This window comes from Elgaria multicarinata, chromosome 5 (assembly GCF_023053635.1).
Source record: "Elgaria multicarinata webbii isolate HBS135686 ecotype San Diego chromosome 5, rElgMul1.1.pri, whole genome shotgun sequence".
In the NCBI taxonomy this organism is placed as follows: Eukaryota; Metazoa; Chordata; class Lepidosauria; order Squamata; family Anguidae; genus Elgaria; species Elgaria multicarinata.
This window is the reverse complement of record NC_086175.1, coordinates 52,470,949-52,495,808: the sequence shown is the minus strand read 5'-3', so window position 1 is coordinate 52,495,808 and position 24,860 is coordinate 52,470,949. Positions and strand designations below refer to the sequence as shown.

General features: G+C 40.8%; 1 protein-coding gene across 2 annotated transcripts in view; it reads right to left on the bottom strand.

Moving 5' to 3' along the window:
• Positions 1 to 8,412: 8,412 nt before the first annotated feature.
• Positions 8,413 to 24,860, bottom strand: part of STS (steroid sulfatase) — a 119,874-nt gene continuing 103,426 nt past the window's right edge. For both annotated transcript variants that reach the window (XM_063126350.1, XM_063126351.1), the window contains one exon: positions 8,413 to 11,481. In XM_063126350.1, coding sequence (XP_062982420.1) covers positions 11,117 to 11,481 — 365 coding nt within the window. In that variant the 3' untranslated portion in view covers positions 8,413 to 11,116. The remainder of the gene's footprint in view (positions 11,482 to 24,860) is intronic.

Below are 24,860 nucleotides of genomic sequence, written 5' to 3'. Positions count from 1 at the left end.
CCTCCCTGTGTACACGTTGGACATGCCATCTCAGGTGTCAACACTTTGTCCAAAAGAGGTGTGTCCCAGTCCCCCATGATTGTGAGAAGATCTCCTGTCATTGGATAGGGACTTGATGCCCTTCCCACTGCCTCATCTGGGATTGGTGGCCCCAAGTACTCCCTCACCTCCCTGACCTGATCAACAGAACTCTTGTCCAAGTTGACCTGTAGCTGACTGTAAAATGCAAAATGGGAAAAACTGTAGATCTCCTTTTCATGCATCATCACAAAATTTTGGAGATCATTTCCTATATGATTCTCTTGTAATGCATCAACAAATAGCATCTTCATTGCCTTGTGGTGCTTCAGTAGTTTCTCCATTACAGTTCAGATAATATGGAAGGCAGTGACTAACATAATGAATAACAAGCAAGAGTTGTGAATTTATTGGCTGGTACAACATAATAAAGAGTTGTACCTGGGATGACATAGTTGATAGTAGCTGCATCTTCGTCCCCCGCTCCCACCTCAGCCTGCTTTTCTGCTTTGCTTTTTCAATAAATCTAGATCATTTTCTGCATATCGAAGCATATATGGCTTGGCTTACATTTTATTCTTTCAGTTCTAATTTGCTTCTCTTCATTTGAATAGATATGTTTTCTTTCTTGTTTGTTCAGGTCTTCAGTCATTTTTCCACCCTGGAAGATTATTTTTTTTAACCTTCCCGATGTTGATGTGCAAGTGGATACTTTTATCTATTCACCATAGAATCAAATATGCTTTATTTTCAAGCAACAATGATTTATTCTGATGGTGGCACAATCCCGTCTTAGCAGGTTTCTACCTGTGTGTGTGGAGGGAAAAGTGTCTCTTCATTTTTTGTTTCATCCTTTGTTTTCCTTGGGTGATGATTAGTTTAGGTGAGACGGTGCTCCTTCTCGTAACACTCATGCTGAAGGTCTATGTTATTAAGGGAGAGCGTTTGACCATTGTTACTACTTGCTGCATTTAGATTTTATTTATTTATTTATTTTATTTATTACATTTATTTATTTATTTATTTATTTATTACATTTTTATACCGCCCAATAGCCAAAGCTCTCTCACAAATTTATATGCTTCCTGGAGGCTAGATTTATTCATTTAGTTCACCTGGCACATTTGACATCACAATCTGTGCTGTGCAATTCTCCATGTTGGGTTCCCAAAGCTCAGTTGTCAGAAGAAAATGTAATGTTACATGGGGCAAGCTCCAAGCTAAATGCATAATCTGTCATCATACATACACACCACATGCTGGATTCCTGAGAAACAGAAGAGTCATTGGAGTGCTCTGTGGGAGATGCAGATGGACCTTCATTGAAAGAAATGGCCAGACAATGTGCAGGATGCTCAACATTATGTACACCTGACCAGAGGAGCAGGGAAATGGGCTTCAGATGTTCTAAACAGGGGTGTGCAGAATGGGTTTGCTCCTCCCTGAAATTCGGGGCAGTGCTCCGATGAGGTGATTCCCCACCCTGATTTTTGGGATGGCTCTGTCTCCCTGCATCACTGGATTACTCATCAGAAAACTGCTCTTTTCTCAGAGAACTGTGCTATTAGCATCAATGGGAATTAACCAAAATGCATACATCTCCATCATGTGAAACTTAGCACCCTGGTAGCTCTCAGGTAGGGCTTTAGCCATGCTGAGTTTATAGCAGATCCCTTCATCCCTTGATTTTTAGGATTTTTAAAAAGAATATTCCACTTCAACCCCCCACCCCCATACACAAACACAAAAACACTGCACAGGACCTATCCTTTACTTTGCTGATGCAAAGACATGCATCTTCAGTTTATAAAAATAGTAATCTACTTCAGTTTATAAAAATAGAGATGTGTTCCCTGACATTTTCTTTAAAAGGGGTAAAAGGGGGGGGGGTTGTTGTCCCTATGAGAAGTCAGACAAGAACAATCACAAATACCTATATATATTTCAAAGCATATAAACTTGAGTCCTGTCTTCAAAACAGGAGATATACTAGTATTAGCAAACTTTTCTCTCGCAGCCCCTTCTTCTCTTGACTTTATGCCCGGCCATGTTGCATCCATACTTGCCGTACACAGATCAGCCTTTGGCACAAGGTTCTTTTCCATTTTCTAATATTGGCTTGCGAAACTGTATGGATCTACACTGCCTGTCAGTCATCATCACTTCTTGGGATAACTCATTTATATGGAATGCTTTTCATTATTTTCATAGTGTGAGCCATTTTTCCTAAATCCTTCCTTTCAGACAACATCAATAGTGCATATGGGGAGTGGAATTTGGACTCTTTCTCACTCCATCAGTTAGCAAATGATTGAGTTCCAGGGCGGGGAAAATGGGTTATATCATTTGCAATCCCTCCCCCTAAGCGGTGTGATTGGAGGGGGGACAGGGAAGAGACTGTGGCTATTGGTTAGCCACAGATGTCAATCTCAAAACTTCCCCCCTTCCCCCCTCAGCATCTTCCTAATATGGAAGTGTGTTCAGTTAGCCATTCATCAACATGAATCAAAAAACCTTCGGACCTACAGATCCTTTTTGGGCTCTGAATGATCTTCTAACCACATCACGGGTTTCCAATGGTTTTAAAATTGCCTCCTAACTGCATTGTGAGTTCAGAGGTTTGTTGGAGGGTGGACCCCCAGATTTTCAGTGCAGAGTGCACACCCCTACTAAATAGGATGGCCAAATATGGATCACCAAAACAGACAACAACAGAGGAGACTGTGACCAGTGTGCCTTGCTCAATATAGTACATCTCTCCGTAGTATTGGTGACTGCAACCAGGTGAGCTGTGTGCCTGTCCAGGTGCTGTTGACAGGCAGCTTCAAGGCCCCAGCTCTTCCTTATGATTGCTCTTTATCTTTAAACTGCACTTGGACCACACAGCCCTTCAAACAGAGGATGACTTCAAAAAAAGAGGACTCCTGGCCACCCCAGTTCTAAACCACAAGCTGTTCCCTGCATTACAACTATACTTTGAAAAGTAATTGAGGGAGAAAGTATGCTTTAATGAAAAATGTGATGGGCATATTACTACCATAGAAGTTGGACAAGATAATAAATGACCATGAAATGGCCAAGAACATGACAGAAGTTTTATTTTAAAACTGAGGTAAAGAGTATGCATGCTGAGTGCTAAGAAATTTGTACTGACAAATGCAGTTAATTGCTCATTTTTGTTCTCTTTGAACACGTACCATTCCACAGTTCTGTACATCACACATCTAGTACTAATAATACTAATTTTCATCCAAGACACTTTAATATCTGGATTGTTCATAAGATGATCAGAACTCACATGAAGAGACACAATGAACATCCCTTTCACCTCTTTCCCTCAAAAATCAGCGTAGTTTTATTCTAGTTGTTTTTTATTACAGAAGAAGTTTTGAAAACTTTATCCTATAAAGTGTGTGTGTGTGGGGGGGGGAAATAAGTCAAAGAAAAACAAGTGCTTGTTTGATTCATGACAGTTGATTTTTTTGGGACAGTTGATATAGAGGAAATCAGACATGCTTTAAGTCAAATATGTGCTTCTTTGCTTAATGTATCAAAAATTCAGTGCTACAAATTTAACTGAAATATGTGAGATCAATTTAGTTAATTCTAAAAAGGAAAGACACTGTCTAATATTGTAACCAAAAATCCTGTGTCAAGTGAAAACAGGCGCATATGGGTATAATTCAGGCTCCAATCCTATACTGAGAGATTTAGTCCCATTCAAGTCAATGGGAATTCCTTCTGAGTGGGCATTACCCTATTAGGGTGCAATTCTGTGCATGTTTAGACAGAAAGAATCCCTACAATTCCCAGGCTGGTATGGGCATGCTAGGAGTTGCAGGATTTCTGTCTAAACATGCATAGGATTGCACCCTTAATCACATGCTGATGGTCAGTGATGGTCAGTTGATGCTTATTGGAGTTTCTGAAGCAGCTGAGCCATGCTTTAGTGGCCTGTGCTGTTGCCCCAGTGCTTAGAGAAGGACACGTCTTGTTCAATGGATATTGTCTGTTTTTGTTTTTATTTTACGCTTTTTATGGTTTTAAATTTTGTATATTTCTTTTTAATGTTCGCTGATTTAAACTTTTGTAAACCGCCCAGAGAGCTTCGGCTATGGGGCGGTATATAAATGAAATAAATAAATAATAAATAATAATAATAATTTTGAGGAAACTGAAGATGTTTGCTTTTGATAACTAGATGTTTCTTCAACGAACACAGATGGTGGCAGCTAGGTAGGATGCAACCCTACTAGGTAGGACAGAGTCTGCTTAGCTGAGACATGATCCTCAAAAGACACAGCCCCAACCCTCTGCATGTGGATGCTTAGGTACCTGGAACTATTCCTTCCCACCGATGACATATGGGATATGTGCAGAAACTCACTTCATTACTGGGCTGTGGCTGTTGGACTAGCCCTGCTCCCCTCTCCTGGAGTGGAGGAATATTCAGCTACCCATGCACTGCCATCAGGAGCCCCTTCTGGATCAAGAGCTGTAACCATCCAGCCCAGCAAGTCAGTCCATAGAGCTATTGAGAAGCCAAACAAGTGAGGCTTCCAAATTATTGTCCTCATATGGCAGATGGGACATGTGGCAAGTTCTCCAAAGACGCTCCAATGATTAATCCAAATGCTCCCCAGACCTACAGATACAGTAGGTACCACGCCTCCCATCACTAAGATCCAGCAGGATAGACATGCCTCTGCCCACAGCTCCAGTGAGCCAATAGAATCTTGACCAAAGCAAACTGAGTCACTCCACACAGAAAAAACAACACAGGGTAGAAGCAACCATGAACCAGGAAGGCTATGAAGACCTGCCAGCCACTTAATTCCTGTCTCCATCCTGGTGGTCTCCATATACAGAAAAGCAAAGTAGTGATTTTTTTGCAGACAGTGGCCAAATCTACACCAAGCAGGATATTGCACTATGAAAGCAGTATATAAAAGGCAGGAGCCCCACCAAGCAGGATATTGCACTATGAAAACTGTATGAAAGCGGTATATGGTATGTGTCAATGGACCTCATCAGTGCACTTCAATACTGCTATAAAGCAGTAGTGTGGCTCCTGCCTTTTATATACCTCTTCCATAGTGCTATATCCTGCTTGGTGTAGATTAGGACAGTGTCCGCCTTTCTACAGCTCTCTGTACTTCTCACAAAGCTTTGTTGAAGTCTACATTTAGTTCTGGTCACTTTGGAGGGAATCCCACGTCACCTTGTAGAGGCACAGAATCTCTCCTAAGTGGGGCCTGATTAGACTGTCGGTGCAGCCAGATCCAATGCACATCCTGGTAATTAGATATGATGGAAATCCCACTAGTTTTCAGTGTTCCGGAGGAGATGCCGTGCGTCTTCATACTGCTTAGGAAAGTGGGTAACTTTGTGTGAACTGTATCACTACATTGAGAATATTATAGTGGATGACAGCTACCTTTACTTTAAGCCTGTAGACTTTGGTCCCCAAAATAGAAATCTGAAATGAGCACTTGAGTTTTGTCACGGCATATCTAGTTGACAGCTGCAAACCTAAACCTCCGTTTCTATGATAAGAATAAAAAATTAAAACCGGCAGCTAAAGAACAAACCGTGCATTTGCATGGCTGGCTGGCTGGCTGGGCTGGTAGGGGAACTACTGAAGACAACAGCAGCAATTCCACGCCCTATTCCTTCACCGCAACTCCTGTTTATAATTAATGTTAACAGCTAATGTACATTTGAAAAGATCTTAATTTACTACTGGCCGAACTCTATTCTGTTTGAAATAACTCATCTTAGTGCCCCAATTAAAATGTTGGCATACAGAATGATTAGAATGACCTTAAAAACAAATTGCTTGACCTATATAATTGGAGCCCTTCTTTAAAATTCTGTCAATAATATCTTCTATAATGATTTCAAGGGCATACAAGCTATTACAGTTTCTTAGATCCTTAGGCTGGAAACCAAAACAAATTTACCCTAGACCAGTTAATGCCATGCTTTCAGAGTGGTTGTGGGTTGAGTCCTTTGAGGTCTAGCATACCCTGCCATGTTCTGCTTCCAATGAAGGCATGGCTCATTCTCTTGCCATAAACAAGACATTTATTCTGAACGACTCTAAGAAAGTTTGTGATTTCTTCTTCAGAGATAGAATAAATGCAATTTGTCAGTTTGGTGTGAGTACTAATTATTCGAATGGCAAAATGGACAAAATAGGTAGCAGACTCTCAGGTTATCCAATGAACAGCCATACAAGCAGACTAAGGGCCAAAACAGATTTTACTTTAAAGACGTAGTGGCTAGCTCTAGGTTTCTTTCATGTTTACTCTAGAGTAGTCTCAGGGGTCCCAATTGTACAAGAGGCAGGTGGACAGCCAGGAGAGTTCTATTGGTGGAGATAAATGCCACGTCAGGGCCGGCATACCCATAGAAGCTGGAAAGCCAAGCAGGGGTGGGCAACTTTGGAAGATCTGGGGACTCCTGCTGCCACCACAGAATTCCAGGCATTTTCCCCCAATGTTCAGTGGTAAACTGCCATGGAATGCTACAGTGTTGTAGAATTTGGCCATTGTAGTGTTCTATAGCAGTTTGTCACTGATTGTTTTCGTACATTTTGGAAGGGCAGCAGTGCCTGCGACTGATACAGTCCCCTGATACAGAGGATTCCTTGATTATTGTGACTGGTGCAGCAGGGACTGACACCTCCAATCCCTGGCACACAACAATAATAGCATTTTCATGGTCTAGGGCAGGGGTGAGGGAACCTGTGGCTCTCTATATGTTGTTGGACTCCAACTCCCATCAGCCTCAGTCAGCATGACCAATGGCCGGGGTGATGGGAGTTGCAGTCCAGCAACATCTATAGGGCCATAAGTTCCCCTCCCCTGCTCTAGGGTTTAAGGCTGTGATCCAGACTGGATTCACAGCTGGATTCATTTTCCAGGTGTCCAATCCATTTTGTCCAAATTAATAATAATAATAATTCTTACCCACCTCTCCATTTTGATTGAGGCAGGGAACAAAAGTAAATATAAAATGCATAAAACTGAATTAAAACATAATATACATTGTTAAAACATCCTAAAAACATCTTAGAAGTACATATGGCTCAAATGTTCATTCCATCCTACTACAGGAACCTTGGATGTCCAGAAATTCTCTCCTGTGCAAACTTTCAATGCTATGGTGCAAGCTTTACTCTTGCAGAGAGCTCAACAATATTCTCTCTAAAGCAGGATCTGTTCTTCACATGGAATCCATCAGTTGGTTAGGACCACTATGATGTTGACGTCTACAGACTGGCTTTGAGGTGCTGGTTTACTTAAGAAGGTGCAGATTATTCCAGCCAAAACCTCAGATCCGTCCATCATGCATATATAAAAATGGTGGAGAAGGAAAGGAGCCTGGGTTGTCTTGCATTAACTGTTTGTTTGTTTTTCATTCAGAATCAAAATGTGCCCATTCTTCCCATTTTATATAGCATTGGTACAAGCCTGCAAAATGATTCACGTATGTTATCATATTCTTTCATTTCATTCTTTTTTACAACAATCCTGTGTTATTAAACTGGAAATGATTCCCATTGTCTCAACAGGGAAGTGACGCTCTTTGATAGCGATGTGCCCAAAGTCTCCCAGATCCAACTACTTGCAGCTGCAGCACTCTGGCTCAGAACTTCAGTCAATTTCAACAGTAGCTACAGCAAACAGGCATAATGCACAAAGGGACTCACAATGAACTATAGCAGTGTACCCCAGTCCCTACTGAGGACTGCTCAGATTCAAGGTCCCCTCGATATTCCAAGGATTGTTCATTTAAAATTCAAAAGGGGGAAACGGAATATAATCTGCTGCTTGCACACTTCCCATGATTGCAGTTGCTTGGGCTTTGGGGAAACACTTTTTGTCATTGTCATGAATTTCCAGAGAGGGCTGAATGCCATCTAGCTTCCAGGGACGCTTGCTCATGACAGCATCTCATTGAAAGATAATCAAAGAGGGTTGTCGTTCAGCCGCATAAATCTTGGCGCCTCAGAAAGGATCACCATTCATTTTTAGCAATCATCCGAATGAAGACGGCTGGAACACCGAGATGGTCCTTTAGCAAAGTAATATGTCTCTTAAACACCATGTGAATGATGGGATGACAATGAATTGCTGCACTTTTCACATGTAGCTGAATGAGGAGTGTTAGGGCCTGCATTTCCTATTCCTAACTATCTCTCCAGAGCTTAAACACTTACTTGGACAAGGACATTAATCAAATATTCCCAACATGTTATTGAAGATCAACTCTTGCAGAGTCGTTGTCAGATGGCAAGCGATGGTGTGTTAGTTTTCTTAACCTCCACTCCAATGGTTTGTTGTTGTTTTTTAAAAAAGAAGCTGCTGGAGTACTTGCATATAGAAATCTTTTGAATGATATCTTTATTAGTATTATTTGCACAGACAAACACACTTAAAGCAAGAACAGCCCGTGTGGTGTAGTGGCTAAGGTGTTGGACTGGGAGTCGGTAGATCCAGGTTCTAGTCCCCACTTGGCCGTGGAAACCCACTGGGTGACTCTGGGCCAGTCACAGACTCTCAGCCCAACCTACCCCACAGGGTTATTGTTGTGAGGATAACATGGAGAGGAGGAGGATTATGTATGCTGCCTTGGGTTCCTTGGAGGGAAAAAGGTGGGATATAAATGTAATAAATAAATAAACAGCTTGGTTTAATTCAGTAGTGATGAAGGGTTAGACACATTATTTTCGGGAGAGCTCACTATCTGATTAGCAAATATTTAATTGTTTTCTCCTTTTATCCTTTTAGGATAAATATATTGCCACAGCAGGAATCCACACTGCTTGTTCTTAAGAACATTGATATCAATTTTCTCATTGTAGGCTTATATAATGCTTGTACCATCTTGGGATGCAGGGGAGGAATGCAAAGCATTTGTATGTATGGAAGAAAAATTATTCCAATAAAATGTTAATTAAAAAATATTGCCCAAGTGTGCTGCATTTTAATCATTTCACAATGCCTTTTTGAAAAATAAACATCTTGGGATAAAAAGTATTTAAGGATAATGAAGAAGAAAGTGGGACTTCTTATGAACATGATTTAGTCATCACATATACTCTAACAGCTATCTCAATTTTCCTTATGAGGCCAAAATGGCCCCTTCCATGCACATGAGGGTGTTATCAGCAGGCTTGGGAGAGCCCTGAGCTTTGCAGAAGCACAAGAAAATAGTTAGCATAAAGTTCCTAACGGGGAGACCTCAAAAACAGCCATACGAAGATTGAGCATGCTCAGTAGCCATGGAATGCTGGAGTACAGAGCAGCATCTTTTTAATAGGAGCACTCCACACTGAAACGTTTGGTTGCCAAGCCCACTATGATTAGTTATTTGCCTTTCAAATACCTACGTTTTCATACACACGGACACAAGTCACTCTCTTCTTGGCTGCATTAGCTCATTGCTGGAGTGGTTGCTGTCCGCTGTAGGAGAACAGAAAGACATTCCATATCCTGATGAATATTCATCTTAGCATGAAAAGGATGTTGGATCACTCAGGCTGGCATTGTTCTCACAGCATAGCAAGGAGTAACTTATGCAGTTCTTGGCTGAAATATCCAGTATCAAGCTATGCAGTGTAGGATAAGGTGCTGTAGAACCCTTTGGAAATAATAAACTACGATGGCTAAAAATACAATATCTGTGACAGGAGAAACCTTTGCTCATAGCACACAATTCAGCACATACATATATGTTTTTGATTTCTAAAAGAAATCTGCATGTTTTATCAAGTTGGCCCTTCTCCTCAGAGAAGGATATCATGAAGCCCTTTGGGAGAATCCATACATTGGCCCTTTGCTGTCTTCAACAAATACAAGCAGGTGGTTGCAAAGAAATACTGGTTTTGGTTTTTGGGTTTTTTTGTTAGTTTGTTAGATATAAGTGCAAGGTTAGAAGGAACACAATGCCATTTTAAAAGGCGACTGCATCTATTCACAGATAACAGCAGGAAAGCACTTACAATTCTGGCATCAAGAGTAAACAATCATCTTGGCTAAATGTATTCAGTGTATCCTGTGATTAAATAAAGCACACAGGAAACAAAGTTGAATGGCCACCTTTTTTTCCAGTGGCAATATAAACAGACCATTTGCTTTGTGACATCAAAGATATGTAATCCCCCCCCAGCACCTGGCTGGTACGTGTGTTGTAACATCTGGAATAACAATCATAAAATGAGGGTGTCACATATGCCATATGGTATACTGAAGAAAGGAAGAATAATGCTCTAGACTTTTGAGGAGGAAAATGGCAAGATGTTTCCTAGAAGTTGATAGAGAAAGATTTGCCTTTTTAAAAATTAATGCTCCTGGTCATGCGCAGTCCTTTTTTCTGGAACATTCCAGCTCTCCAGTTCTTTTGTTCTTCCACTCAAACTCCAAACTGATGATGTGGACAAGGTGCTTGCAGCAATGCAACCCACCACTTGCCCTCTCAATCCCTGTCCCTCCTTGCTTATAAAAGCAAGCCAAGGGGGTTTGACTGGGTGGGTCCAGGCCAGGGGGTGATAAATGCCTCACTCCAGGAAGGGGTGGTCCCTGCTTTCCTAAAGGAGGCAGTAGTGCGACCACTCTTGAAGCGGCCCACCCTGGACCCAATGATACTAGAGAACTACTGCCAAGTCACAAACATCCCCACTTAAGGGAAGGTACTTGAGAGGGTTGTGGTGGAGCAGCTGCAGGCACTCTTGGAGGATACTAATTATCTAAACCCATTCCAGTCTGGGTTCCGATCTGGTTATGGGACTGAATCAGCCTTGGTCACCCTGATGGATGACCTTTATCGAGAGAGGGACAGGGGGAATGCAACCCTGTTAATCCTGCTCAGTCTCTCATTGGGGGCTGAAAAATGAGAGCCATTTCTTCTCACAGCACTTGTATCATTAGTGGTTATTTGAGGAGAACTGCTGGAGATTTTTTTTGGGGGGAGGGAGCCATTTCTCCACATTTTCTTGTCAACGTTTAATACCTTTTCTCTTCTCCTGCTCCTCCTCCTCCTTCTTTGCTAAAGCATGTATGTAATTGTACATTGGTACTATCCTCCTGCATCAGGCAAATTCTCCTGGCTCATGGTTGCAGTAGCAAAACTTGAGGAAGGAGGAGCAACATGGCTGGAGCCAGGGTTTCCAGAGGATATTCCCCAGTGATAACTGGTTGGGAACAGCAGGCAGTGACTTGGTGTGGTTGCTCACTGCTTGTTGAATGGCTTGAAGGATTTCATAGAAGTGACTCTCCGTTTCTGGTGTTAGTGGGGTTTTTTCTTCTGGGTCCACAGAGAGGTCAAACAGCAATGGTGGTTCATGGTATGTGACAAAATTTCCATGACAATAACACACATGAAAATCAAAGCAGCCATTGGAGCCTTCAGGACTGAAATTTGGAGTGAAGAAAAATGCCTTCCATATAGATTTACCTGCAAGCATAGACAAATAACAGTTCAGGACTGTGAAAAATCAGAAATAGAAGCACATACCATTAGTCATTTAAATAATTCTGAGGTATGTACACCACAGCAACTGTAGAAAGAAATCACCGATATGTTATTCCAACAAACAACCATCAATTTTCAGTGTGAACTTGAGGATTTGGAGCTTCTCTACATGAGTGATTTATTGCACACTCATGATTGACCACTCATGGAAGTTTTCTGGTCCTTTATATCATGGTGGCAACTTCCAGGATGTCTCCTGTGCTTTCTCCTGGTAATCTCACTTCTTAATAAAATGGAGATAATGCAGTATTTAAATTATGGGGGGGGGTTCTCTAGCATGTAAAGCTGGTGTAGTGCTATAATTTCACCCCTAGATGGCAGAGTTTCATTAAAAAGAATAGCATTTCAATTCAAAATCATGTAGTCACTATCTAAAGGAGCCAGATGCAAACACAGAAAGAGTACAGAAGAAGAAAACCGAGTAAGGATGTGTGTTTCCCCCGCCCTTAATATAGACACCCATGGTTGTCACTTGTTCTTGAAAAGGCTCCAATGATTTGACTGTATAGCAGATTCCTGAAGCTAGTCATGCAGACTGTCCATTCAACCTCACCCTCAAACTTCTTTGCACATCTGCTCTCTCACAACACTACTCAAAAAGAAGAAAGGAATCTCTGTGGGAAGGCCCCTTCTGTGGTTTGTTCACTCATTATACATCCACTGTTTTACACTGTTGTTTTTATACTTTTGATGGTTTTAAATTTGTATACTTTTTAATGTTCACTGTTTTAACTTTTGTAAACCACCCAGAGAGCTTCGGCTACGGGGTGGTATATAAATTTAATAAATAAATAAATAAATAAATAAATAAATAAATGGCCTTTCCAAAACACTTTCACTATACTAGATGATGGGATATATATAGTGGGGGGAGCAAATTGAGCATTGAGAAGCTTTCATATCAACTTGCCCATGAACTGGACTAATTTTGGAGGCTCTCTTCTAGGTGCCCCCAACAGCTGAGGAAAGATAAACGCTGGCCAGATAGAGGACCTTCCAGATTGTGGCACTTCATTTATAGTATCCCATCCCCACATTACTATCTGTAGGGTATCAGGGGAAGAAGTGTGTGTGTGTTTGTGTGTGTTTGTGTGTGTTTATAATTTTCCTAGGCGTTTAATGTATTGTCATTTTAAAATATTTTATTTGTTATATTTCAACTTGTTTATTGTAATTTGTCTTGATTTTGTCAAACCTGGAAAAAAGATCTAAATATAATAACCTGAAGTATACACTAGCTGGAACAAAGGCATTTTAAGGCACTGAAACTACTTTCCCAGCAGGTTTATCCTCTCCCCCATAGAGACACCTATCACCAACTGCCCTGTGGAAAGGATTCCAGAAGAGATGGGGGGCAGCTGAGCAGAATACTGGCTGCTTGCTCCTATTCCAGCTGGACTGTTCCCTCCTTCCCAGCACCAAACCATTCCCATCAGCTGCCCTGTGGTAGAGCACCTGCTATGTATACAGAAGGTCACTGGTTCAAACCCTGGCATGTCCAGGTAGAGCCTGAAACCCTCTAGAGCTGCTGCCAGAAGGAATGTTGGAGAAATTCACAATGGATTCAAATGAGTTTGGATGTTCATGAATCCGATTTGTGGATTCTGCAGTGCACCAGCCTTTTCCGAGTCACGCAGATCCCATGGACTTGTGAATCCTTTTTTGACATTTGAGAAGGATTTGCGTAAATTTACATTTGTGCTCATGTGCATTACCGCAACTGCGCATTAACATTAATTTGCATTAGCGCAAATGTCCACAAGTGGAACAAAATACTTTTACATCTGTTTAAAAAAATCCTATTCCGTCAATGAGCAGATGACAGAACAAAAGATATCTGATAATCCATGAAAAACATGATGGAGTAGACTTAGAAAAATTTGTCCACCCTTGCTGTAAGTCAGCGAAGAGAGAACCCTGATAGATGAATCCTGGTCTGACTCAATATTAGTAGCTTCCTCTGCTACTAAGCATTCTGATTACTTCTTTTGTTTTTAATATTGTTTATTATCATTTAATTAATGAACAGTGATTAATGAATAAGCTGTTCTGGAAAGATTTGGATCCTGAGAGGGGAGTATAAAGAATTGTATTAAATAAATAAAGTAATGAAAAGAAATAGTAAGATATATATACAAAAATTCTCTCATTGAATCTATATAAGGCGAGACAATTTCTATCATACACCATTGCTCACAATATAAGAGTTTGGAAAGTTATTCAGTGACAAATCGACAGAGCTTGGAAATTTCTAGTTGACTTACACTGCACTGATTTACACTCAATAATCAAAGTCTGGTGGGTGAATGTACGACAGGAGATGGGGGAACAAAAAGCCCTCTGGATGTTGCTTAAGTCTCTGAGAATGCAGAGGAACACCGAGACTGAATTGCCTGGACAGACAATAAATCACACCTTCAAAGCCCTAAGGGAGGTACTATCTTTAACCACAGACATTGACATATTTACAGGTTGCATTGTGTTGCCTTGCTGGGGAAAAACACATACAACCATTTACTCCCCCCCCCCACCTTTAAAAGCATTTCTAAATCATTGTAGTTCCAAACCAAGAGTCTTGATCTTAGATCATATTTAAGTTTCCTTCTTTTGATCTCCATTGTCTTTGGGCTAAATATATTATAGATATACTATAAGTGGAAAGATAGGTGGACAAAATATCCTAAGGTCACAAGGTAAAGATTGCTAAAATAGCAGGTTGCTCAGAGTGAATTCATCTTATAGAGTTCAAGAAGTAAATAAATAACTAGGTTGCCAGAATAAAACATAATCAAGCAAAGATAGAAAAACAAGAGTTTGCTGGACTAAGGTTACAAAGGCTTCTGGGATAAGAATTAATCTAATACAAGGGCTTTTAAAAGTGAAATTAAGTCCATATTTTTTCTCTCGAATACCCATAACAAATCTCTTTGAAACCAGAAAAACACAGTGTATACAGACATATGCTGGATGGGATTTTTTTTTTAACCCTACGCTCCATCATTTGGGAAGGACAGTAGCTCAGTGGAAGAGCATATGCTTTGCATTCAAATGTGCCAGGGGTAAGACTTGGAAAGGCTCCCGTGGGAGCGCCTCATGCTTTTGCTTATTGTGTCCAAAGGAGAAGTTGCACAGGACATAATGCAAGTTTAAATCATATTGAATTTAATCCATCAAGTTTACACAACTTCTCAGGTAAATTCCCCTTCAGACATTACAGTAGAAGCTCAAAAGTCAGCTGGCAAGTCAGTTGGGGTTATGCGTATGGGAACAGGGCCTAATCTACACCAAGCAGGATATTGCACTATGAAAGCGGTATATGGTATGTGTCAATGGGCCCCAACCGTTGTCAGTGCAACACTGTTATAAAGCAGTAGTGTAGATTCCTTCCTCCCTATACCGCTTTCATAGTGCCGTATCCTGCTTGGTGTAGATTAGGCCCAAATCTTAAAATGTTTTGGGTTTTTTATATTACTGGTGTTTTGTATTCAGGTATGTTTTTTAATTTTGTAAATAACTTTGAGGGGGCTTTCTGCCTGGAGAGTACACATGTAAATAAATAAAATAAAATAAATAGACTGGAATGCTTTCACAGGTTACATTTATTGGGAGGTCCTAAAGGAAGCAGGTGGGATGTCCCAGCTGTTAAGTTTATCTTTGTACTGGGTTGTTCAAGTCTCTCTTACAGCCCCATTTTCTAGTTCTTTCCTTCCCATCCTGACTCAGCCTGCTCTTTTTTTTAAGAAATCAGGGTTTCAGTTAGGGAGACATAAGATATAAGAAGAGGCATGTTCGCAAAGTGTCCAACCAAGCTGTCTACAGGAAACCCACAGAAAGGACATGAATGCAGTAGTCTTGGTCATGTTCCCTAGCAAGTGCCATTCAGAGGCATCTTGCCTCTGATACGGGAGGTAGCATATAGCCATCATGAATATTAGCCACTGATAGCCTTACTATCCACAAGTGACATCGGTGTTATCTCATTAACGTAGCTAGAAGGGCAGGAGTTGGGTGGTGTTGGAGAGTCTTTGACTACACAACATCTCATGCCACTTCTTCATCTGTCACTTGATACTGTCTTTTTCTATAACTGTTATAGCAGTTATCAGGATGGCTAATAATAGAGATATACCAATGTGAGTGAGCACCACTTGCTGAAAATCTGAGCTTTCCCTTCTTTAGATTTGCAGTTTCCAAATCTAGCCAGTGGTGAAGTAGACTGAGCATGCCCCTAAGTGAAGTCAAAGAAAACAGCAGAGAATCAATCAGGTTTCATCAGGGAGTCAAGAGGGAAAATTGAGAGGTATGATAAAGATCCAGAGAAACTGGTTTGGGAAGTTGCTGAGGCTAGCTAGTGTCAAGCAAAGTAACATGGCAATCAGACAATGGGTTTGGAATAAAATAAGCTTCCATTCCTTAGTGCTGTCATAATGCTTCACTGCGTTGTGTGATTGTGGGACACTGCTGTGATGCTTGACAACAGCAATGGAGCATTAATGGCGGCCTTACTAATCATTATAGAAAAGTAAAATGCATTAGTTAGATGCTGCATTAGTGGAATGACCGACATAATACACTGTCAAGACACAAAGAGCTGTCAGAGTTGCAATCGGTAAATTTGATGAACTGTTCTAAGGCTGGTCATTAAAACGAAGGCTGCTCTCTGTACCTCTCCCAGCTGGTATATAATCTCATTGTGTCAGAAGATCACTGCAAGGATTGAATTAATCTTCCAGCAATTAATAATCCCTTTGTTCTGGTAAAGTCCTGTAAGAGTGAAGCTTCATTAGATACCGGAATTGCTGAATGCCATTCTTTAATGAAATCTACAGTCATAAAGGAAGAATAAGGTAATTTAACACTTAGGCCTCCTTCACAGTGAGCGGCTGCAGACTACAAAAACAGGCCTCTCTTTTGAAAAAGGCATAGGATGCAGTAACACAACTTTGACCCTGTTCAGACAACATGCTAAACCACAGTGGTTAAGCGTCTTGAGCTACTCCTAACCCTGGTGGCTACATAGCCATGGTTTAAACACACTCACTAACCATTTGCTGCAAAAGAGTTAGCAGCCTAACCATGGCTTAGCATATTGTCTGAACAGGTTCTACGTGTTTCAGGGGACTGTTCCATAATTGTCTTAAAGCACTGTGTCATAACACTTAAACTGTAGGGGAAAGACAGAGGGGCACAATGAGAGTTAATGTCCTGCTACAAAAAAATGACAAATCAGGAAACAAATCAGAGGGGTTGGAGGCAGATATATAGTCAAACTCGGGAGATGGTCAGGTTCCAAAAGGTAGCAATCTTGGAGATAGGGCTAGGGATGTGAAAGCCAGCAAAATTTGAGCTCGGTGAGGTTCTCTGACTTCCACTTTGAAACTCAGTCCAATTCATGTCTGCGTCAGATTGCACACTTTTTAAAGACTGCCGTTTTTTCTCCTGGGTCCGCCCCCCCCCCCAATGTATGCATTTTTCAAACACATTTTTCCTTTTTCTTGAACAGCATCACAAGTTTGGCAGTGTACCACTGCAGCTTTGACTGCAGATTGCACTAGCATTCAGGGGGTGTGGACATGGTGAATCCTGATCATAAACAAACTGAAACATATTCCTAGGTAGAGCAGGGGACAGATGTATGCCTACCCTAGCAATGAGTTTGTCCGATTAAGCTCAAAGCAACAGACATAAAAGGCAGTATCCAATGGTACCCGTACACAGAGTAGACCCACTGAAGTGAATGGGCTTAGTTTATGTAGGACTACCATTGGATACTGCCCATAAGGCCAGTCAGCTCCCTACTGGTGCCTCAAAGAAGTTATCACAGAGAGTATCAACGCAATTTGCAATTTGCTTGCCACTTGAGGCTGGGAACAGCTTTATTGTGGAGAAAAATACATTTACTTAAGGCCTACTGCATGGATATCATTTTTAATGTAACTGGCATCCACATAATTAAAAGTACCATTTAATTATTCCATCTATTCCTGGAATAGATGGAAGATGACCAGCAGTCAAATAAGGCCAGAATGCGTCAAAATATAAATAACTTTTGCTCAAGGCTCAACAATTGCAATGCCTCTGGAAGCACAGAGCAGAGCCAATAAACCCTCATACGACTATTTTTCATGCTTGTCAAGAGAAGCACATCTCCACAAAAAATAACGTGAACAGAAGCGTGGATCAGTTGATTAGGGGGAATTTTTCTTCGACTCCATCTCAACATTTTGACAATATCTGTTTAAACTAGAAATGCTCTCCTCCCCCCTTTGACAGTTATGTAATTTCACACTTACCAAGTAATATAGCCCCAAAGTGAATCACGCAAATACCTTCACCATGGCTTTGAAATGGCCATTAAAACAGCAAATTAAAAGGCATAATGAGGAAGCTGAGCTGAACTCCACTCCTTCCTGCTTTGCCTCTTCCTGCTGTTCTGACAATGAATGCTAGAAGGAGCAAGCTAGGACTTTCTATTGCTTTCATACATTGCCTGTTGCTTTTCTTTGTTAAGTTAGAAAGTAAATAAAACCCAGCTCATATGGGGTAAAGGAACATAATTTTAAAAAAGTAGAAAATGTCTTTAATAAAAAATCGTGAACTAGTATGTCCACGCGAGTGGAACAAAATACTGTGGAAACTCATTTATCTCAAAATAGCCTAAAGGGTAATCAGAAACTCCAAAACAAAACAGAAAGTTACATTGGCATGGATCTACACTCACAAAACAACAAAATAATCAAACAGGAAGTGAGTAAGAGGGGCATCAAGCCTAGCGCCGTACTTCCAGCCCATCAATCTATAAATGCATTCCAAAGCACGGCAGAGATGAAGCCCACAGCAGAATGACTTGGTCCTGTTGATACAAACAACTGAGCCAAGCTGCATGTGGAAGTGAAAGGCAAACACACACACACACTTTTTTGACTTCCCTGCCAGGGAAGTGGTCGAAAGTGGTCCTTGAATTTGCTGCATTCCATATAAAAAGTTTGTTCACTAACTGTCCTGTTCAGTTGAATGTCTGTAATTTATGCTAGAATTCTATGGTATTATTATGCCAGAATTATATGGTATTAGAACTGTAGTCTAACAACATCTGGGGGCCCACAGGTTCCCCACTCCTGGGCTAAATAAGAAAATAATATTTTATTCTAGATGGACCAAGAATCTGACTCAGTAGAGGCAGCTTCTGCTGAGTCAGATTCTTGGTCCAGCTAGGCCAGGAGTGGGGAACTTGTGGGCCCCCTGATGTTGTTAGACTATAACTCTCATAATCCCTGATCATTGGCCATGTTGGCTGGGGTGATGGGAGCTGGTGTTCCAGAGCATCTGGAGGTCTCAGGATTCCCACTCTTGGTCTGGACCAATGCTATCTACTCTGGCTGGTAGTGGAACTCTAAAGTCTTGTGCAATGGACAAGCTCAGCTACTGGAGAAATCTTTTAACCTGGAAAAGATACTAGAGATTGAACTTGGGACCTTTAGTGGGGAAAGCACGGGCTCTGGCCCTGAGCTGTAGATGCCACTTGATGATTTAACCACTCTCCAAATGTAGCTCTCAGTAGCTTAAAACCAGCAGGGTGGGAACCTTCAGCCTGTGGGTCATATTTGGCCCAGCAGTCCTCTCCATCCAGCCCATGAAGGCCCCAACTAAGCCCCCTTCACCTCTTTGAAGCCCTGAAGAAGACAGAACAGAGGTGGCTCTTTGGGGGCAGTCCCTTCAAGGTGCTCCTGATGATCTGAGGCAGTGACTCAGCTGGTAAAGATGAGGGTCAAGCAAAGCCAGCTCCATTGGGAGCTTCCACTTCAAGGTGTTCGTGGTACATTGAAGGTATTGCTACCAATGAAGCAGCAATAGCTTTACTACTGGAGCAGAAGCAAAGAAGGAGCTACCCTGAAGTATCTGTGCATCTATGAATGAGTGTATGTGGGAATGGTAGTGGCACTACCCAGTTTGGGCGGTGGCCTTGCCCACTGCTGGCATGCACACCCACACACACATACACACCATTGTTCTCCAGAGGCAATGCAACCTGGGCTAAAAGCTTCCCCATTCCTGGATTAAAAGAATTGTCTGATGTTCATTTTTTCACTATAAGTTGTTAGCCTCAACTTACCCCTGCACCTAAAAACTCTGATTTTATACTAGTCCATTTCTTGGAAGTTCCTTTCTTCAGTCCCTTTCAGACAGTGAAGTTCTACTAGTTTATTAAGCAATGTATGCAAATAAAGTTGGTTTATTAATGGATGCAAATAATGTTAGTTTATTAAGCTATGCATGCGAACTAGAACAAAATATTATTTTCTTGGTTAATCCACCTGCAGTTCTTACAGTGCATTGTCTAGCACTGTGTTGATGGATGGCACTTTCTAATAAAGCTTTCAAGTTACTATATTTCATTCCTTTTTATTGTGGAAGACAGTGGTGCTTGCATTTTATTGGCAGAGTTCTTTCATTCCACTTTAATCTCATAAATGCTTGTCTTCATGAATTCCCGCAGCACTTTTAGAAAAAAAAAAACAAAAAACCTACCTGGCCAATATGTTGGCTAAAAGCCACTTGGTTAATTTCATATCTAGTAAATTGTGATCTGCTTATACAGGAGCAGGACTTTTTGAGCAAATTGTGCACTTTGAGCTAAAAGCATCAAAGTTTCTATGGATATGCAGTTAAAGCTGCAGGTGCCCTGCCCTCTTTTAAATCTGGTCACTCGAGTATAGCTCCTGCACCTTTAACTGTTGTGATGAAGAGGGATATTCACCAGGTTCTCCATATATACAAGTGACACCTGCCGAAACTCCCTTTTCTGTGCAACTGTTAAAGATACAGGAGCCCTGTCCTCCTTTTCCTAGGGTCACCCTAGATCTATGGCCCATCAGATGCTGTCTAGGGGCCATAGGATTGTTCTCTTAAGGTTTTTTTTTTTTTAGTATAACCAACTAAATGATTTGAAAATAAAAGACATGAGTTATTTAGGCATTAATTACCATATTGTGGCTGCTAGTTTCTAAATTGGTTTGCAATGAGTGTATGTGAATGACTTAGGCAGGATCTACACTACTGCTTTATAATGGTTTTGTAATGGTTTTGACAACTGTTCAGGCCAAGGACACGTTCCATATACCATTTTCAAAATGTTAACATTATTTTATATTATTTCAAACCCCAAGAGGTAAGTTTTGAATTCTACAGGTTGGTCTTATTTTTTATTATTATTTAAGCTGTCACAAATGTATTTTACAATGTGACAGCAATGCCGATGTTTAAATAAAAATGAATTATCCTCTTTAAAACAGCTGTGTTGATATATGATAATTCAGACCTGTCAACATTTCTCCCTCCTCACAGACATTCCTAATTTAGCTCAGGATGGCTTTAATTCAAACAGATGCTGAAAATAGGCACCTATGAAGAAAAGCAGCAAAACACTTCCCAGTTGTGTTAAACTTTTAATCAATTAATTATGCTATCTATTTAATTCAGTACCTAGGTAAAAATCAGCACTAAATGAACTTAAAAGCACTACTGTTGAATGAATTGTATCAAGAGTCCTGCTACATTCTACATAACGTTTCCATCCCGTTTCTCCGGTGCTGAAGATCTTCATTATATCCTTGGGATGCACCCACACCTTTCCTGTTTCTGCATTTCCCTAACTGAAAAGGAATGATGTGGCACAATGGGAGCATCTCATGCCAATACCCTCGAACCCCAATTCAAATAGCAGTCATATGTTCCAGAATTGGCCATCTGGTTCAGACAGAGGGTTGTGATGACGATATTGCTGATTAGCTTCTCTGGGGCCGCTACAAAGTGTATTTGCAGATACCCAAGAAAACAGTATCACCTGGAAGAGCCTTCAAGTGCATCCAGATGGGAGCTTTGAAGGGGGACAGATGTGTACCTCCTGGTGGTTAGGTATGCATATCACTGCTTCCATTCCATCAAACTCATGACTAGGGCAAGTGAGGGACTAGTGTGGATCATACAGCCTGGAGTATCTCCATAGTAGCACAAATAAACTGTCCCTGTATCTTATAGATGCCCAATCTGTCAGCTTCCTATAATTCTAGGAAGAACACAGTTAGCTAACATTTAGATACACCCCTAAAGAAGTTGCTACCACACAATCACAGACACACCTACTCCTGTAGGGAGTTTCTGCTATAAAACCTAAAATCCAAGGACTCTGATGCAGAAATCAGTCCAATAGATCATAGGAACATAGGAAGCAGCCTTAAAATGTGTCAGACCATTGGCCCATGTAGCCCAGTATTGTCAACACTGACTGGCAGCAGTTCTTCAATGGTTTCAGGTAGGGGTATATGAATTCCGTAAAATCTATTCCAGCTGTGTTTTGCAGATTGTCAGGCACCTTTTATTCCATCATCTGCCCATCAATGGAATCATTTTTTAAAAAAAATCTAAATGTGTGCAAATTCCCAAAAATGTGCAAATCCCCTCCCCCCAAATATGCATTTTCATGCTTTAACTTATGCAGGAAATGAGCATTTTTGGCAGTTTAAAAAAAAATCTGTATTTTTCTATGATGAAATTTGTGCAAAACTCCTGAAAGTTAGAAAAATGGTCTGAAAGTCTGCGGAAACTGCCCGACATGGGAAAAGTTGGTCTGCTGTGGAATCCATGGATTGGATTCATAAAAATCCAAAATCATTTGGTTTTGTTGTAGATTTCTCTGACATCCCTAGTTTCAGGAGCAATTCTTTCTTTCCCTTACCTGAACTTGGGGCCTTCTGCTTGCCAAGCACATGCCCTACCACCGAGCGACAGTCCCTTTTCACTTTACTTTCCTATCCCTACTTGCTAGCTTATCTCTGGCATCTGCACATACGCTATGCATGCTGTTGGCCTTATTATTGGTCAAGAACTCACCCTTCCCGGACAAAAGAAAAAAGAAAAAAAAAAGAACTCACACCTTCCGAAGATTTGCGTTTTCTGGCTGGGGATCTAAGTCAATACTTTTTTGGACGACTAAAACGTATTTTTGAAATCTGAGGAACAAATTCAACAAATCCTCCTCTTTCCCCACCAATAAGCAGTGTAAAGTTGTTGTGACTCTGACAAAGCAGTTGCAAAACAGGTGAAAGAAGCCGGCGGCCTGTAGCTTAGTTATTGTGAACTATTCAGTTATCACTCCGTTTCTGTAAACCATTTGTGCTCGGTTATTGTTAACAATTTGTTTAGTTTCGTAAAGTAGTTATGCTTGATTATTGCAAAACAATTTGTTTGGGTTTTGTAAACTATCGTTGTATTCTTACGTTTGATATATGGTAAGTTATATAAAATGTTTGTTCACTTATGATAAGTTATATAAAATGTCTGTTTACCACCCCAGTTCTTTTGATATCATTTAATATTTTAGCAGCTGTGTGCTGGTTAGCATTATTCTATTTCGTTGGCCTTATCGATACATGAAAACCACTTGCATTTCACATGTGGCCCAACATCGGTGTACCAGCAATGCCGTTTAGTCAAATACCAAGGTTCACATGCAATTCCAACAGATTACATTGTAATATATACTGAGCTAGGTGCAGCGGTGTATGTGTGTCTTTTCCGTAGAAGAGATTAATGAAAGCTGAAACTAAAGAAGAGGCAATATCCATTATCAGAGGTCTGTTCTGCTGTTCTGCTGCATTGTGTAGCAATGTAAGCATAACAAATACATTTGACATTTCACATATGAAGCTACTGTAGCATTCATTTGCCAGATGACAATGAGTACAATTAACAATGCTTTGGTAAATCATATGCTTGCAATTTCATCTTTTTTTTTAAAAAAAAAATGCAAATCAAATGAGCTGCTTCCTTCTTTCTTGCCCTAGGATTTGAAGGGCCACATATTTTATAAAGTTCATATTGGCAACTACATACTTCTGTCTGTGTTTAAAAAGTTAAAAAGCCTGAAACCCTTGTTGTTCCAGGAAGCTTTCCCTGAATGACCAGCAGTGGTTTTATTTGCACTTCGTTGTTGTTGTTTTTTAAAAATATTTTTAATGTGTTTTTATGCTTCCATTCTATTTGTTCACAACTCCAAAATTCTTGAATGGGGACTGGTATATAAATATTGTAAAATAAATAAAATTAGAAGGATTGAACTGTACTAGACAAATCTAGAACAGGTTGCTTTATGTAGATAGAAGTGTAGACCCGAAGGGAGACATTCATTTCTGGATTTCCCAGCAAGCTGCCACTAGCTGTAGAAATTCCTCTTCTTGTTTTACCCTCAAGTAGACCAGGGTAACTTAGTTACTATTTAGTCTCCTGGGTTGCAGTGAGTAACTGACTATCATGTGAAAAGAGATAGCATGGCTAACTATGAGTTAGGCCATGGCTAGACCAGCCCTATATCTCAGGATTGTTCCGGGATCATCTCTGTGTGTCCACATGACACACAAGGGATCCCAGGAACAGGGAAGGATGATCCCTTCCTTTGTCTGCGATATCAGCAGGCCCTTTTTTCCCACATTTCCCACTGTCTCGGGATGATCCCAAGGCCGCAGAACGTATGGCCAGGCATCACAGGTTGTCCCAGCTCCTTGTGAGTAACCGCGGGGAACCGGGAACCGGGCAATATGTACATGCAGAGAGATGCTTCTCATAATCATCCAATGGACATGTGTCAGAGGCAGCCTGCAGTTCTGGCAGCAGCAGAGCTAGCTCATGTGATCTTGTGAACCACTATGCGCATTAATTGAATGTGTGGAGTGCTTCGTTTGAAAGGCCCTATAGCACTTGGCTCAAGTTCACCCAGTGAAATTTGTCTCTGAGTGGAGATTTGAACCTGGGTCTGACTAGATCTAGGCCTAATCTACACCAAGCAGGATATTGCACTATGAAAGCGGTATGAAAGCGTTATATAAAAGGCAGGAGCCACACTGCTATTTTATAGCGGTATTGAAATGTTGCGGCCTATTGACACATACCATATACCGCTTTCATATCGATATATCCTGCTTGGTGTAGCTCCTGCCTTTTATATATTGCTTTCATAGTGCAATATCCTGCTTGGTGTAGATTAGGTTGTTGTCTCCAACTCTAACCATGCTGATGGATCTTTAATATTTGTGTTCTTGTTCTAGAAAAGTAGGCAAATGCCATAAAAATAGAATTACAACCTACTTAGGTTTTCTTCTCCTGTTAATAAAACAGACGTTTGCATTGTAGAAAAGGAATCTTGATTTGTACTATCAAAGCCAGATATATTGTTGCTGATAAAATCAAATGCCCTGGCATTTATCAGCAATATCAAAATAATGGTTTTTACTCAGAGGATTAAACTA